The 15,580-nt window shown below is 41.3% G+C and overlaps 1 protein-coding gene across 2 annotated transcripts in view; it reads right to left on the bottom strand.

Moving 5' to 3' along the window:
- The window catches only part of RASA3 (RAS p21 protein activator 3), an 886,845-nt gene that overhangs the window by 512,378 nt on the left and 358,887 nt on the right, over nucleotides 1-15,580 (bottom strand). For both annotated transcript variants that reach the window (XM_085622738.1, XM_085622739.1), the window contains exon 3: nucleotides 6-109. In XM_085622738.1, the coding sequence (XP_085478864.1) occupies nucleotides 6-109 (104 nt within the window). The remainder of the gene's footprint in view (nucleotides 1-5; nucleotides 110-15,580) is intronic.

Genomic DNA, 15,580 nt, shown 5'->3' on the forward strand with positions numbered 1-15,580 from the left:
CATACCTATGATGGAATCCCGGCGAAACACATCTCTGTCGAATATGTAAAAGGATAGGTGTCGAAAACTCCGAGGAATTTCACAGTAAAAATCTTCTCCATAAAAGGGACTGTGGACAAGAAAGAGAAAATACGGTTAGGAGTTATTCCTACAAGAGCTTGATGTCAAATCACACTGCAGCATGTCTTACTCTAGATATTCTAAGGAACTTTGCGGTCCCAAATGCTGTGATTCACAAAATTGTAGGTTAGCGACTGCAAAGTTCCTTTTTATGTATTGCACTAACTTCGCGATTCAGAAACGTTTTTCCAGTTCACAAAATAGGGTTTCTGACCCAAGCCAAATTGCAACTTGAAATGGGAGTGTTTTGGGCGTTCCTACCAAATTGAAATTCTATAAGGTATGTATCAATGGTTTGAGATTCCAGTCACAAACGATTGATCAATTAATGAATCCCAAGTTGAGGTGGTAACGGATTGATAAAGCGACCCCTTTGAATTTGCATTGAAGTTCTTCAATATGGAAAACTTTTTTGTGAAGCAGCCCCATTTCATTTAAGGAAATTGGGCTGCTTTGAAAAAAAAATGCAATTTTGAAAAGCAATCACACAGATGGCGGTCTTCTGTCCCTTATAGGCCCCTATCCATGTGATTGTAGTCAATAGCAAGGAGTCACAAATTGCGACCTCCCTAATGAATATAAATTAGGAAGGTCGTTCTGTGACCCCGTGCAATTCCCTTTTTATTGACTAACTTATTAAGTACATAGTTCGTTTTGCAAAATCAGATTGGACTTGCATAAAGTCATGAGCAATTTGCGATCGCTTTCTGCAAGTCAAATCTTAGTACATCCAGCCCTTAGGCCTCACATTTTGTGAAATTGTTCTGTCTCTTTAAATGCCCAACATACTGCAGTTCAGACATATCTCAGGATAAAGAAATTAATTATAAACTCAGGGGTCATTGCTCGGGTAAAAAACACTGAACTTTTTAAAATCTTGGCTTTTCAAGAAGGATTTTAAGAAATGTTTCAAATAAAATAGCATGCCCATAAGAGATGAAATGGGAAATGGGGAACTCTCACTAGAAAACAAGTTAGAATGTTGAAGGGTCTATTTCAAAAGCGCATGTGTGTGACAGTACCCTCTTCATTTACAAAACAGAGTAGGCCTTCTTCCATCAAGGGATGAATACCTGTCATCAAATATGCCCCAAATATTATGTGCCACAGTTAATACATTTGAAATAATTTAGTCCTTGGAGATAAAGGTACTCTCAAGTACTAATTTTGAGTTAAGGTTTTAGATACATTAACATTTGGTTTATCCAGGTCATATATGTGCATGGCAGAACGTTTCCAGAGCTCTATTTATTTTATCAATGTTTTTGCTTCAAAGAAAGAAACAGGCACAACAGCCGTTTCATTTATACACACTTATCTATAAGAATCAAAAGCAAAATCCTAAAAAGAGATAAAATATTAGAGCCACTCAAATATTAATACATTACAGAAAAAGACCTTATTAAAAAAGTAATACAATTGTTAATTAGCTTACTATTTTCTATGTTAGACATTCTTCTTAGAAACTTAAGATAGCTAACTCACCTTACAATCCACATTAAACATTGTAATAATGACTTATAAACTAGTGTCCTTAGACAGTAAAGGATCAGGTTTGAATGTCTGCGTCTTTTGAATTTATGAAACTCCTATATCATAATGATATCCCATTTCAAATGACCATCATGCTCAAAATTTCGAAATCCTCCAACCTAACAAGCATTGGCAATGCCAATATATCTGCTTTATGAAGCGCCATCATCTAGCTAGACCTAAAAATCCATTTAGGTTGATGACTGCCCTCCTCCTGTCAGTGCTACTGTTAGAGAAAAACACCATAAATTATCCAGTTATCTAAAACACTTTAATATCTTTACAATGTCATGTACTGCCACTAAAAGTTAAACCTCACCAGCTGTATAAATACATAACATGATCACAGCTGTGTGGAGGCCAAGCACTTTCTTTGTGGAACACAACTTCTGTCCAATCATAACATGTACTTCCAACATGTGGGCGGAGCCATAGCCCCTCTCAAGTTATGCTCACTTTATATCTGGTGACAGCTGCGTTGTGAAGCCAGACCATAAAAGTCATACAACCTGTCACAGCTTGCAATGTTCATTCAATGTGGATGGAATGCACAGTAAAAGTAAGCAAATAAAAACATTTGTCTGCATGGCCAATAAGACATGCATATTAGTTTGTCTAAAGCATTTAAAAAGACTTATGGGGACGTGGCTTGAGCGCCGACAAGGATGGCAGCTGGTTAATCTCGCCCCGGACCGAGCTTGAGATAACCTATGAAGGGCAGCTGACAGAGTGCATTGCGGCGGATTTCAACCTCATATTTCGCCAGCGGAATGTATTCTGACTCGGAAAGCATTCTTTCCCGGACACAGTGAGCCAGTATTTTGCTACAATTCGCTTTCGATGTGCGGCGCACTCCCTGAGTGGACCGCGGCCTCCATCATGTGCTTATCGAGATATTGCCTCAGCGCGTCAGTTAACGAACTACAGGTACGCCGCTTTGTCTATAATGCTGGCAATTTCTATGAAGATAACAAAGTACAGCTAACTTTTTGACTATCCATGTCTTCATTCCTTGGGTATTCAACTCTGCTTTTTGGCACGCTTCATTTATAGAACATGACCGCCATTTTGTGACCTCTGTAATATCTGCACCTGAGAGATTGCTCTCCTCACAGTTGTTTTACCTGGTTTCTCTTTTGCGGCGCACTACTTGGCTCTAATATGATTCTTTGGTCAATGAAATTTCCTCTGTTTGCCATATGTCCTAATCCCTGTTGGGTAATATCTCTATTCATGAAATGACTTATTTTTTTTTTTTTTGCAACATCCTGCAATAACCATTTCAATATCGCCCCTACGTTATAAAGATCTTTGATGTTATGCCTCAGTATAACTATGACAGCTATATTCCCCTTCTGAAACTATTTTACTCAAATTCCAATTTTATGAAGGTGTGCTCTTCTTTTATAAAATTGCCTTGGAACTGCTCCACTTATTTGCTGCACTATTGTCTTCATATGCTTGTTCAACGGCCCTGCTGTACCTATTGAGTTTATGTTTCCTCATCTACTTTTCTAAGTGGGACATATTTTTGTGAAGTACATAATTTTGTCATGTAGAACTAGTCGCATCTGCCTAACTTGACTCACTGGATTGATCAGGCATTTTTCTTCGTATTGGCGTTTCCTTTCTGAGCAAATGGACTAAGTCAGGCTTTGTTTGTTCTGAATGCTTTCTTATTGATTGAATGATACCCTCTTGTGCAGGGTGACAATAATCCTACTCTGATAATTTTGAGGCAAGGCACAAAAGCTTGACGACTGCTGTAAGATCTCTGCTCGGCCTATTCTAGTTGCCCTTTAACTTTTAATATATACAGCTACATGGTGCCATCTTCTTCTGTGGGTCAGAAAAACGCCTCAGCAAATATGTCTTCCTCACGTAAGGATTCTAATCTGGCCGCTCCTTCTAAATGCCATAAGAAGGAACCTAACTCGCCTACCAAATCGCCACTACCCATTTCGATGGAAGACATTATGGAGGAGATAAGGTTACTAAAACCTTTTGTCATTGACACTAATGCAACACTTCAGAGATTGGACGAGAAGTGGTCTAACTTGGACTCAAGAATCTCCACTGTGAAACAGCAGATCAGCGACACTCTGGATGTGATACCTCAAGTGGCGGCTTTGTCTAAAGAGATTGCTCTCCTCAAAACGCAAACAGAAAACTTAGAAAATCGCAACAGACGGAACAATCTTCATATTTATGGTATTCTGGAGGGAGAGGAGGGGTCCAACATGCTGGCCTTCTTAAAATCATTTATTCCTAAGATTGTTGGTCTTAAAGATGGTACAACTCTCAATTTACAGCGTGCCCATCGTATTGGCCCTAAAACTGGAGGTTTATCTTCTTCATCGTCAGGAAGCCGGCCAGAGGAATAATTGTTCTGTTTTTGGAATACACTGAACTATTAATGGTCCTCACATCGGCAAAGTCTAGAAAGCAGATGCTGTGGTCCAGTCTAAACATTTTCTTCTCTCATGATGTGGCCCATGCCACTGCAGCTCGTCTCAAGGAATTCCTCTCATTTCGCCCGGCTCTTCGATCCATGAATGCCAAATATGGTCTAGTTCATCCTTGCTTCTTCAAGGTTACCTACAAAGAAAGGTCTTACTCCTTTGATCATCCTGAAGAGACAATTTATCTTTTCCCATAAAGGGGACGAGATGAAGTTTAGAGGATCCTGAGTTGTCTTGTCGAGCCTGTCTCGTGATTTGTTTCTGAGTTCAATGTTTTTATTCTATTGTTGTTATGTTATAGTTATTTCTATAGCGCGCGACTCACCCGGGGGCATCTCGGCGCTTGCCTAGAAATGGAGCCTGAGAACTAGAAATCGGACCAGCAGCAAAAATTAAAACAGGAAGGCTTTTTGTTGTTTCCTGAAGGTGCTGTATATGGAGATTTTACGCAGGGCCATGGGTAGTTTATTCCAGTATCTTGTTCTGATGATACTTATCTTTCATGATATTGTCGTTTGTGTTTTACTGTTGTGGTTTTCCTCTGGATTACTAGGGTTTGCTAAATTATTTCGTGGCCATTTCATATTGTGATTTTTCTCTGTTCTCTTCTGTAGATGTTTTTCATCTTGTGCAGACCCATTTCCCAGATGTCTTCCCCCTTCCTGCCCTCTCATCTCATCCCCAAGGTTTACTGTTATTCCTCATGTTTGGTAAGTGTGTAGTCCCGTATTGTTATTTTGGCCGCTGTTGCTTGCTTGTTCCATCTAAATTTTTTTAGTTGGTCTCCCTCGATTTGTTATTAGTGGATTCATCTGATCTCGGATTCCGAGGTGGTTTTGCCGTCTTTCCTCCCTTGAAGCTCCCTGTTCCCGATGTCATTTTCTTTACTCTGGATATCTATTTCGTTCTTCTTGACTGAAGTCTCTCGGCTTCTGGTCAACTGTTCTTCTTCTATCTTCTACTCCCCATACCTTTTCATTCTCTCCTCCCACTTCTTTCTGTTTTTCTCTCTCTCCAATGTCTCTTTCATTCTCTTCTTCCTATCCTCTTGATTTACTTGTTTTTCTTCGCACATGTTTTCTTTATCTGATCATTTGAGCGTATCTTCACTGTATCTCACTCCATTTTCCCTCTTTAAACTCATCATTTTTTACATTTTTCCTTTTATATGCATTAATTATACCATTTTTGGTTACCTTTACTGTGAATTTACACTTCTGCTGAATATTATTATGTTTTTGTCAGTTTTATTGATTTTCTCTGCTATGCAATGAATGAAACTGTTCGGATTATTTTATGGAATGTAAAGGGATTGCGTACCCCAATTAAAAAACAATGGGTCCTTACACATCTCTCTAAGCTCCAATGTAAAATAGCAATGTTACAAGAAACACATCTTAATGAGAATGATGTTAATTCCATGAAAAAAACAATGGGCGGGTTTATAGTTCCCCATCTAAAGACAGAAAAAATTGAGTAGTCATATTATTTCATAAATCCTTATCCCTTACGGTACATAAAGAGGAAAAGGATGACGATGGTCGTTGGCTTCTTCTTCACACTAGCATTAACGGATCTCATGTCTCTTTGCTCAACATTTACGGCCCCACAGGCATTGATTCCCACTTTTGACACTCCTTGTCTCATACTCTTCAAGCATGTTCTGACTCTATTCTCATAGTGGGTGGGGATTGTAATCAGGTTATGGATTATTTTACAGACAGGAAATCCTCCTCTAGGTATATTCCAAATAAAATGCAAAAAACATTTGCTAGGACCATCAATACAAGGGGCCTTGTTGATGCATGGCGAATATTTAACCCTGATAGTTTAAAATATACGTTTTATTCCCCCACCATGATATTATGTTATACGTTTCCGATCCCTCTACTTCTATGCCTGCTTTTACTGACTTTCTCTCTTCTTACGCGACCTTGTCAGGATATAAATTGAAATTTTCCAAATCTGAAGTCCTTCCTCGAAATAAATATTGTTTAAGGAGTATGTTTGAAGGTATCAATTTTAAATGGAATACTATTACCTGCTTAGGGATTAAATACTCTTCAACCCTTCCAAAGACGATATAGTCTAATTTGGAGGAGGTTCTATCAAAAGTTAATAATATGGCAGATAGATGGTCTCCCCTTTTTTTTATCTTGGTGGGGTAGATTGGACTCCATTAAAATGATGATGCTTCCCGTAATTAAGTTTTATTTATCCATGTTACCAGTTAAAATACCACTGACGTTTTTTAAAACTCTTAACGGAGTTCTGAGTAAGTTTCCTTGGAACGGTAGGAAGGCTCGCATTTCTTTGGCGCTTCTCTCCGCTCCTAAAGATTGGGGTGGTATCCACTTTCCCAACTTTCGACAATATCATTCCTCTTTTCTAATCCGTCAAATGTAACCATACTTATCTACTTTGGGAGAATCTTTATCCTCTGTATGGCACAGTTTGGAGGAATCATTGATCTCTCCTTTCCCTTTTTCCCTCTTAGCCAGCATTACTCATCCTCCTCATTCTTTTAATTACCCTACGATCTCCAAATTCATTTCAACTTTTCATCCTATTAAATGTAAATCTCACAGTGCTTTACAGATATTTCTAGACTCTCCTCTTTGGCATAATAAAAGTATTAAAGTTTCTAACCGTACTATTTTTTGGAAATCATGGGCTACCAAAGGGATCTTCCAAGTTAAGCAATTAATACAGGATTCTCGTTGCCTTTCCTTACAAGAAGTTCAGTCTACATTTGACCTACCTATTTCCTCGCTACTGAGATATGAATCTTTAAGATTGCTTTGGACGGATCAACTCTCCCTACTCTCTAGTTCTCCTCTTTCTTCTCAAGATCCTTTAATAGAACAAGATCCTTTAATAGAACCTTTATCCACTGCCCCTTTTATTAAAGCCTCTCATGTCTACAAATACCTGCATTTTTCCTCTCTTAGTCGCCCTAAAAGTAAAGTTGAGCTCTTGTGGGAATCTGATTTACAACATACTATTTCTGTTCAAACATGGAATTCCATTTGGACACGCATACACCATACCTCATGTAATTCTAGCACCACACAGACCCTTTATTATTTTTATCCTAGACTATTTTTAACTCCATTATCACTCTCCAAGTATAGTTCGGACTCATCCACAAATTGTTGGGTATGTCCTACTAATCCTGGCTCATTCATGCATTCCTTTTTTCTTTGCCCTAACATTGCCCGTTTTTGGACTAAGGTATGTGAAGCCATATCCTCTATTTGCACTATCAAATTTCCCTTTGACATATAATCAATTTTTTTGGGAAGTAACTCTACAAATTGGTTTGGTTCTCGTAAGGTGGGCATATTTGAGGACTTGTTGATTGCTATTGCCTTTCAGGTAATCACCTCTAACTGGAAGGACGCCTCTAAGGTCTCTTTTTCCGCTTGGTGGAACCTTCTTTGTTATCATCACAGACTAGACAGAGCTTCTTCCAAAACTTCTCAACAACTTATTCGTAAAGAAGCCCTCTGGACTCCGCTTACCAATTATCTATCTGCTTCTGCACTACGAAATCAAGATAGCTCCTTCGTTTTTCAGCCACCATGAGTACCTTTTTTCTTTTCTTATTTATGTCACATGTATAGTCATCATTCTGTTTCTTTTTGAGATGCAATGTAATGACTGTATTTTTAATGTTTCAATATAATATCAGACGAATATACAGCTATGTCTTTACTTCCTTTTCTCTTCTCTCCCCCTTCTTCTGTTCTTTCTTTCTTCTTTGCTCTTTTTCCCTTTCTTTTCTTCTTTTCCCTTTCTTTAGCTCCTCCCGTCTTCGGCCAAAAATTAAAAATGTAAAATGCTATTTTGTTTTAAGGTTAAATTTCTTATTACTGCCTTTCTTCTTTGGAGTATCTTTATATTTTGAACAGATTTGTGTGTTATATATTCCATTGAATTACTTATTCAGTTTGCTAATCTATTGATATTCTTTTTATAAGTTTTGTTGTATATTGTACCTATGTTTCTAATTATTTCAATAAAGCTCTTTAAACTAAAAAAAAAGACTTATAGCAACCATGTTTCCAAACTGAAATCACAGCCGCATAATAAGAGCTCCCAAAGCTAATCCACACCATGCTTTGATTAGTGAAACATATTTAGCAATTACTTCACCTGTGCATAATTTTCTCTCAGTATATGTTTACCAATCTATATTTAGATGTCTTGGCCATTTGGTCACCACTATTCCAGTTAGAGACTCTTCAGGGGGTATGTTACACACAAGGTAATATTCACTATGGCAATTAGATTCTGATGAAGAAGCAAAGTCAAACTCTTGTCACAATTGTAACTTTAAATTCAGCCATTACACATCTAGTAAAATCACATTAAAAACGACTCGCCAAAAAAGATACAGTCTATAGAAATGGCCATATATCTAGTAGGTTAGGCAGACAGCCAGGAATTTTGCCTGCCTTACCTAGGCAACATGAAGGCATATTTAGTCACACACAGAATCACATCGACACCTGACCAAATAATTTTCCAAGTAATTGAGTCACCAACTGTTTTAAACTTTGATAGAGATTTAAACAGCTGAGTACTTAAATTATAATTTGAACAAGAATCCTAAAGCACAAATAAAGCATACAAGCCATATATGTCCTCCAGGGAAAAAACAATGAAAATCCTCAAAAAAAGTCAGTTGTGCGCAGTTATATTACTATACACAAATGCCATATGTGCACTAGTGCTAAAGCGTGAGGGTGGGTAGAGTGAGTCACTACCTGCCACAAGATTGTAATGTAGTTGTTATTCAGAGTGAAGATGCCACATTTCTGTCTAGATTGTGCTATTCCACGCTGACACATTTTTCTGCCCCAGGGCTGGTAGAGCACAACACGGCAAAGAAAATTGAGCAACATCCTACTGCGGATAGGGTAAAACTGCAGCACTGTTTTCTGTGACACTCAATTGCTTTACATCCAACAAGTCCCCTACAAAATATAGCTCAGGTTTTTAAAGATCCATGTACAGGAACATGAAAAGCTTGAAAAGTAGCTTTTGTTCAGGTAGACCAGAACCGTGCTATATAAATCTTCATAGAGACACAACCACTAAAGGAGGTATAAAGGGGTGATGCTCTCTATAATCTGAGCAAAACTATTATCCAGATCCAAACAAAGAGGAAGTATTTAAGTTATACTATTGACATGTGTAAAGTTGACAATCTGAAATTGACATGACATGACAGCACCTTCAGCATCTTGGGAGTGAAGGGAGGTTAAACTTAAGGTCATTTGAATAGCTTTGATTCACAACTTGTAGTTATAGGAATTAATACTCTTGAAGTGCCAGAAGTCCCTTCTGCCTATGTTCCTGGCCTGCTCAGTACATTTTGCACCAGTGAACTCAAGATCTGCAGTGCGGGAAATAGCATAACTAGGGTGTCATGGGTCCTAAAGTCAGGATAAAGTGAGGTACTAAAATATATTTATAATTGGGTTACAGTAGGCCTTCCATGTTTCTAGACCTCTGTGCACTGTTCAGTGACAGCTCTGATCATGTCTATAAGCCTTGGGTGGTGTGTTACATTTTATTTTGCTTCTACATAGCTGAGCATAAGGCTCTGCTGGACAACAGGTACCCCCAAAGACTCCTGCCATCCACAGTAAAGGGTGGCTACTGTCACATTAGCAGGCTATGGGAAGACCAACAAGTGATGACAGCCGCTGAGTTTGTATGTATGCTGGAGCCTCTGTGGGATTCTGGGTAAGGATCTGATGGTTGAAATGTTCAAGTCCCCTTCTTGGACTTACACTGCTAACTTGTTTAAAGGTATGTTCCTTCATAAAGTACTCGTTAAGTATATCAGATTTATATTGTTTATTAAACTGCAACTGCCTGCCAAAATATCTTCCCATCAAAGTCAACAACCTCACAAACCTGCTCACTTCCTTCCAGACCACATTCTACAATAACAATATCACCCAGATGCAAAAGTGAAGTCCCATAATCGTAAAAGCACTCAAGCCGCTGCTGAACATTGCTGATGCCTCCTGCAAACATGGCATCTTCTCCAAAAACCTCATCACCTACTGCCTCATCACCAACATCCCTTTCCGAGAAATGACTGATAAGGAAGTTGCAACATCAGCACTATGACCAACAGGCTATTTAAGACTACTAGTTCAGGCTATAATTCAGTACATAAACAGCAATCACCATGTGATTGATGATTCGCTCCTTATCAATGACAACAGTAATGGCAACCCCTGACTCTTTTAACTCTGTGGTCTCTCTACATTAATTCAGACAGTCAACAATCCAAGGGTGCTCAACAATATGGCCTCACATATTTGATTCTACAACACCATCCTCAAACTGTTTGCCTCCTACCAGACAAACACAAATCAGCTTGTCTTAATTAGTTTATCAAGGCTAAAGCTTATACCAATGAGTGGTGGAATAGCCAAGGACTCCATCCTGTTAACCTGTTGTCTTCAATCTTTACCAAGAACCTACAATTGCTACTGGGAATTTCTGTAAGATCCACAAGAACATGTCCAACGATTATACCTGAAGATATCATCTTGTGGTGCGCTGATCCCTCAGATATTACCTCTCTGCCTGTCAGTATTTCATGGCAAAGGACAACCTAGAGCTGAACCAATAGAAAGGCAATCGTCTCTGATTGCTAACAACAAATAACAAGTGCAATTATAAGACTAGCTCACAGCTAAGACCTTAAGAGATTCATGCATCAACTTTCAAACAGTGTGAGGTATCTTGAATTCCATATCAACAACAGTATTTCTGTTGAAAGCCCCACAACTCCAAGAAGACTCAAGTAGTCTTGGACCAGCTCTCAGTTCTTCAAAGATTCCAGTCATGTCTTCCAGAGTCTAACTTTAGGAAATTATCATACCAGTAGTGGTTCCAGTTGCACCTAGACAGAGTCGATTCCTTGCTCTCTCATATGCCAAATATCCATCTTACATAACTGTACAGCATCTCTATGCAGTTACACATCATAATGGTTTGAAGAAAACAATCTCAAATTATGCTCATTCTCCAGGAACTCAACTGGCTCCCTTTATCCTTCCACATCACCTTTCACTGTTTTTCTTACATTTGATGTATGTTCTGCTCGATTTTCCCGGCCTTCTTGTGAGGAAAGGTGATTGAATGTGACTTCAGTCTCTTACCATTCAAGTCTAAGGGTTAGAGTAGTGAATGGAGCCTATTTACTAGGCACTTCGACATGATCATGTGCTCTTCCCCATAGATCAGGGCTTGCACACATAGCCTAGGGGATAGATTCGTTAGTATTAGGGATAACCTGTCCTGTAGTGAGGGTATTTCATGGAGCCGTGCTGAATTCAGGCCTGGTAGGTCTCAAACGGGAGAGACTCCATCTTTCTTTCTGCTTCGGCAGCTTGGGATGCTTCTAGGTCAAATGCAATGTTTTAGTTATGAGGTGTTATTCGCTTGGAGAGAACCGGTTCAGGCCGGCCCTTATCGAAGGATTGTATTTTTCTTCATGCCGAAGACACTACATCAGGCCGGCCGGCTGGGAACGTGTCCTTGGTACGGGGAGGTACAAGAATTTGGTGGGCGGCAGGTTACGGGCCGGAATTTTCCATGAGGAAACGCACCTCTATATTAGTGAAAGTCTGAGGCAGTTACAGGTTCAGTCCGTAGGCGGCATCTAGCCGTTAGCAGTAAAGCTACTACTTATTCCAGGGAAGACAGACGCCATCTTGGAGGCGGAGAAAAACCGAGAGACAGATACTCTCCTAGCAGAATAGCCAGAGAGGAGAGAGTAGCCGATAAGGAAGAGGTCCCAGTGACTCGGAGAAGGGTGAAGGGAACAGCGCATAGTGGTGCAGACGTGTATCCGTGACTGCGGAGGTGTGACTTCCAGGCGAGCCGAGGCACAGACGAGAAGGGAACCTAGATGACCACTGAGTGCAGGCTACACACTACTAAGGTGATGTCGACCCTTTCTTATTAGAGTGCACAACTTAATCTTTCACTTTTCTTTGCAGGTTATGTGTTATATTGTAATGTTATGTGATTGCGTATGTAATGAGTAATAAAGTACCCAGTTTGTAGTGAACCAACATGTGCTGCGTGTTCTTGTATGAGAGGGTAGCCTATTCTTCTAGTCAGCTGCGGCTACATGAACAGATGTTAACCCTGATCAGGTAAGTGGTAACTGAATAAGGGAGAGAGGAGCCCCTCGAACCGGAGAACAGGCTATGCTCGAACTGGCAGTCCTTGTGTGATCTGATGAATAGTGAGACTGATTCCCTTTTTGTATGTTATGGTGATCATAGGATGAACTGTCGTATGAACTGTCGTCTGGGTAGAGAGGTCTGGATCCGTATGGGATCGCGAGGCCGCCGATTGTGCTGAGACTGCCGTCTGGGTAGAGAGGTCTGGATTCGTATGGGATCGCGAGGCCGCCACTTGTGCTGAGACTGCCGTCTGGGTAGAGAGGTCTGGATTCGTATGGGATCGCGAGGCCGCCACTTGTGCTGAGACTGCCGTCTGGGTAGAGAGGTCTGGATTCGTATGGGATCGCGAGGCCGCCACTTGTGCTGAGACTGCCGTCTGGGTAGAGAGGTCTGGATTCGTATGGGATCGCGAGGCCGCCACTTGTGCTGAGACTACCGTCTGGGTAGAGAGGTCTGGATTCGTATGGGATCGCGAGGCCGCCACTTGTGCTGAGACTGCCGTCTGGGTAGAGAGGTCTGGATCCGTATGGGATCGCGAGGCCGCCACTTGTGCTGAGACTGCCGTCTGGGTAGAGAGTTCTGAATCCGTATGGGATCGCGAGGCCGCCACTTGTGATACTGTCGTATGGGCAGAGAGGTCTGGATCCGTATGGGATCGCGAGGCCGCCGATTATAAGAGGTCTTGGTATGTATAGTAGGAATTCCCTGTCCTTAGGTGGTAGATATATGTGGTTACCTATTGTAAATAGGCCCTAGGGAGGGGGAGGGGGTAATGTTCTGGCTGGGTTAGTGAGGCTCTGATGAGCGGGTTCTATCTGATCCGAAAACCCAAGCAGAACATTTGGCGTCACGAACCGTTTACGAAACCTGTGTGCGTTGTGGTTGTATCGTGTTTGCTTTCGGCCCGTGCGTGGTTTCGTTTGTATATTATTTGTATATAATTGTGTGTATAGTTTTTTTTCTTTCTTTTCCGAGATGTTTTCTAGAAAGTCGAAATCTACTTTTAAGTTGCCCGTTGATATTCCCGGCTGGGATTCAACGCCTTATGAAGCCTTAGCCCGTGAGTGGGCTGATTCTACTGGTTTGAGTGAGAATTGGAATTCTTTTTTGGAGCTGGCGGAGCCGGCTAATGTGATTACTTGTTTACAGAAGGCGCCGGTATCTAAGGGTGATGAGCTTCCCGTTTTGGGGCGCAGAGGTTGGATTGTTCTGTCTGCGTACAGGATTCTGCATGAGAGGTTGTTGAAGTTACAGAAATTGCATAAGGATGTGGAAGCGAACTTTGTTGAGATTCAGAATGCTCATACTTTGTTGCGGTGTCAAAATAAGTTGCTTGCTGACAAACTTGAGACGTACCAAACTATTGCCGAGAGGGCGGCTGTGCGAATTGCTCGTTATAAATACAAGAATCGGCGTGGTCGGGTTTCGACGCGAAAGGTGCGTCTGGTCGTGGCGAACGCCGGACTGGATTGGAATCCTGATGAATGGGATGGTAATATCTGGAACTCGAGTGATTCTCGTTCCTCGGGTGAGGAGTCTGCCAAGCGCGAGTCCTCTCGCTCCGGCCGTGATTGTAAGTCTGCTTCTTGCGCCTCTGATGGTGCACCCCGTGATTGCGCTCGTCCTTCGAGTGGGGTCGATGCTTCTTACACTGATTGTTCCTCTACGTGTACTGATCGAGCTCCTTGTGATGCTCGTCCCGCGGTCTCGGTGCATCCAGTTTTTCGGCGGAAGTTGCAGCAGGCTCCCGGTGCTCCGAATGGTATTGCTTTAGACTCTTTGGAGGATTTTACTCAACAAGAAATTAGTGATATTTTGCAGCGATTTCGGCAGCGAGCTGGTGAGACCTTACTCACATGGATGGTGCGCCTTTATGAACTGGGCGCTGCTGGCATTATGTTGGATGCTGGCGATTGTTTGAAGTTTTGTTCCTTGAGTTCGGATTCTACTGTACAGGATCATTTTCGTAACTTTAATGGTGGTGGTCAAATTACTTTGCTTCAATTGGCGACTGAGGGTTGTAATCAAAAATATCCTACTGAGTCTGACTGGCCTGTGAATGACAAACCGTGGTATACTTTGCGCGATGCTGCACAACGTCTCAAAGAGGAGGTGATGAAAACGGCAATTTTTCTGAATACTGCTGACAGGTTGCTTGATGGTTTGTTGACATCTTCTGTGCGGAATCGTATTATTCGTTCTTCCCCTGTTGCTTATAAGCAGGTCATGATGACTTTATTGATTAATCAGACTGGTAACATGTTATCTATGGTGCTGGAATCGGTACGCCAACTCGGTGAGTTGGGTGAGTGGTTTAAACCTGAACGGCAGTCCCGGCCTGACACTCGTACTCCTGGTGACAATAAACTTACTAGACGTGATATGTTTTTTGGTCTTATGGCCGATGGTGTGCGGAAGGAGGACATTGACGGTGAGACTACTCCTCGTTTGTGGGAAATGTTTTGCAAACGTGGCTTGGATCGAAAGGAGGGTGCCCGGCGTGTTCGGACGACTGCGTGTGATCGTGGTTTTTCTGACGGTAGCGGTGATGACGACCGCCGTGGGCGCTCTGATCGTCGTGATGATCGACGTTATGTACGTGATTTGTCCCCCCGTCATGAGAGAGACAGAGAGAGAGAGGGGGAAAGAGAAAGGGGGAGAGATGATTATGTTAACAGCAGACGTAGAGATGATAGGGATCAATCCCCTGAGTTGAGAAGGAGAGAGGATCGACACAGATTGGCCGATCGAAACCCGCAGTACAATGCAGAGGACAGGAATCCATTTCGTAATAGAGATGGATATGAACAGGAGGTATCGATACCTGAGAAACGTGAGAGTCTTTATCCTGATTTATCCTGGTACACAGAACGCAGTAAAAATGACTAGGAAATAGGTCAAGCTCCAGTACACAGATGGGCTCACAGAGATAATAGACCCTATGTAGATATTGATATTTATTGGAGACATCGTAATGTCCAAAGGGCCCGAGCATTGGTAGATACAGGAGCGGAGGCCACTCTTATTCATGGAAAATCAAAGAAGTTTAAAGGTCAGCCTTTTACAATTACCGGATTAGGTGGAAAGGAAACTCCCGCAGTTCAAACTTTACTTGAAATGAGAATAGGTAGAATTCCTAGAAAAGAATACTCTGTATTAGTGGTGCCACTCTTAGAATTCATAATTGGAATTGATATTTTGAAAGGAATAACTTTGCACTTAGATGATGGATGTTAC

Source organism: Triturus cristatus, chromosome 8 (assembly GCF_964204655.1).
Source record: "Triturus cristatus chromosome 8, aTriCri1.1, whole genome shotgun sequence".
NCBI classification, from domain to species: Eukaryota; Metazoa; Chordata; class Amphibia; order Caudata; family Salamandridae; genus Triturus; species Triturus cristatus.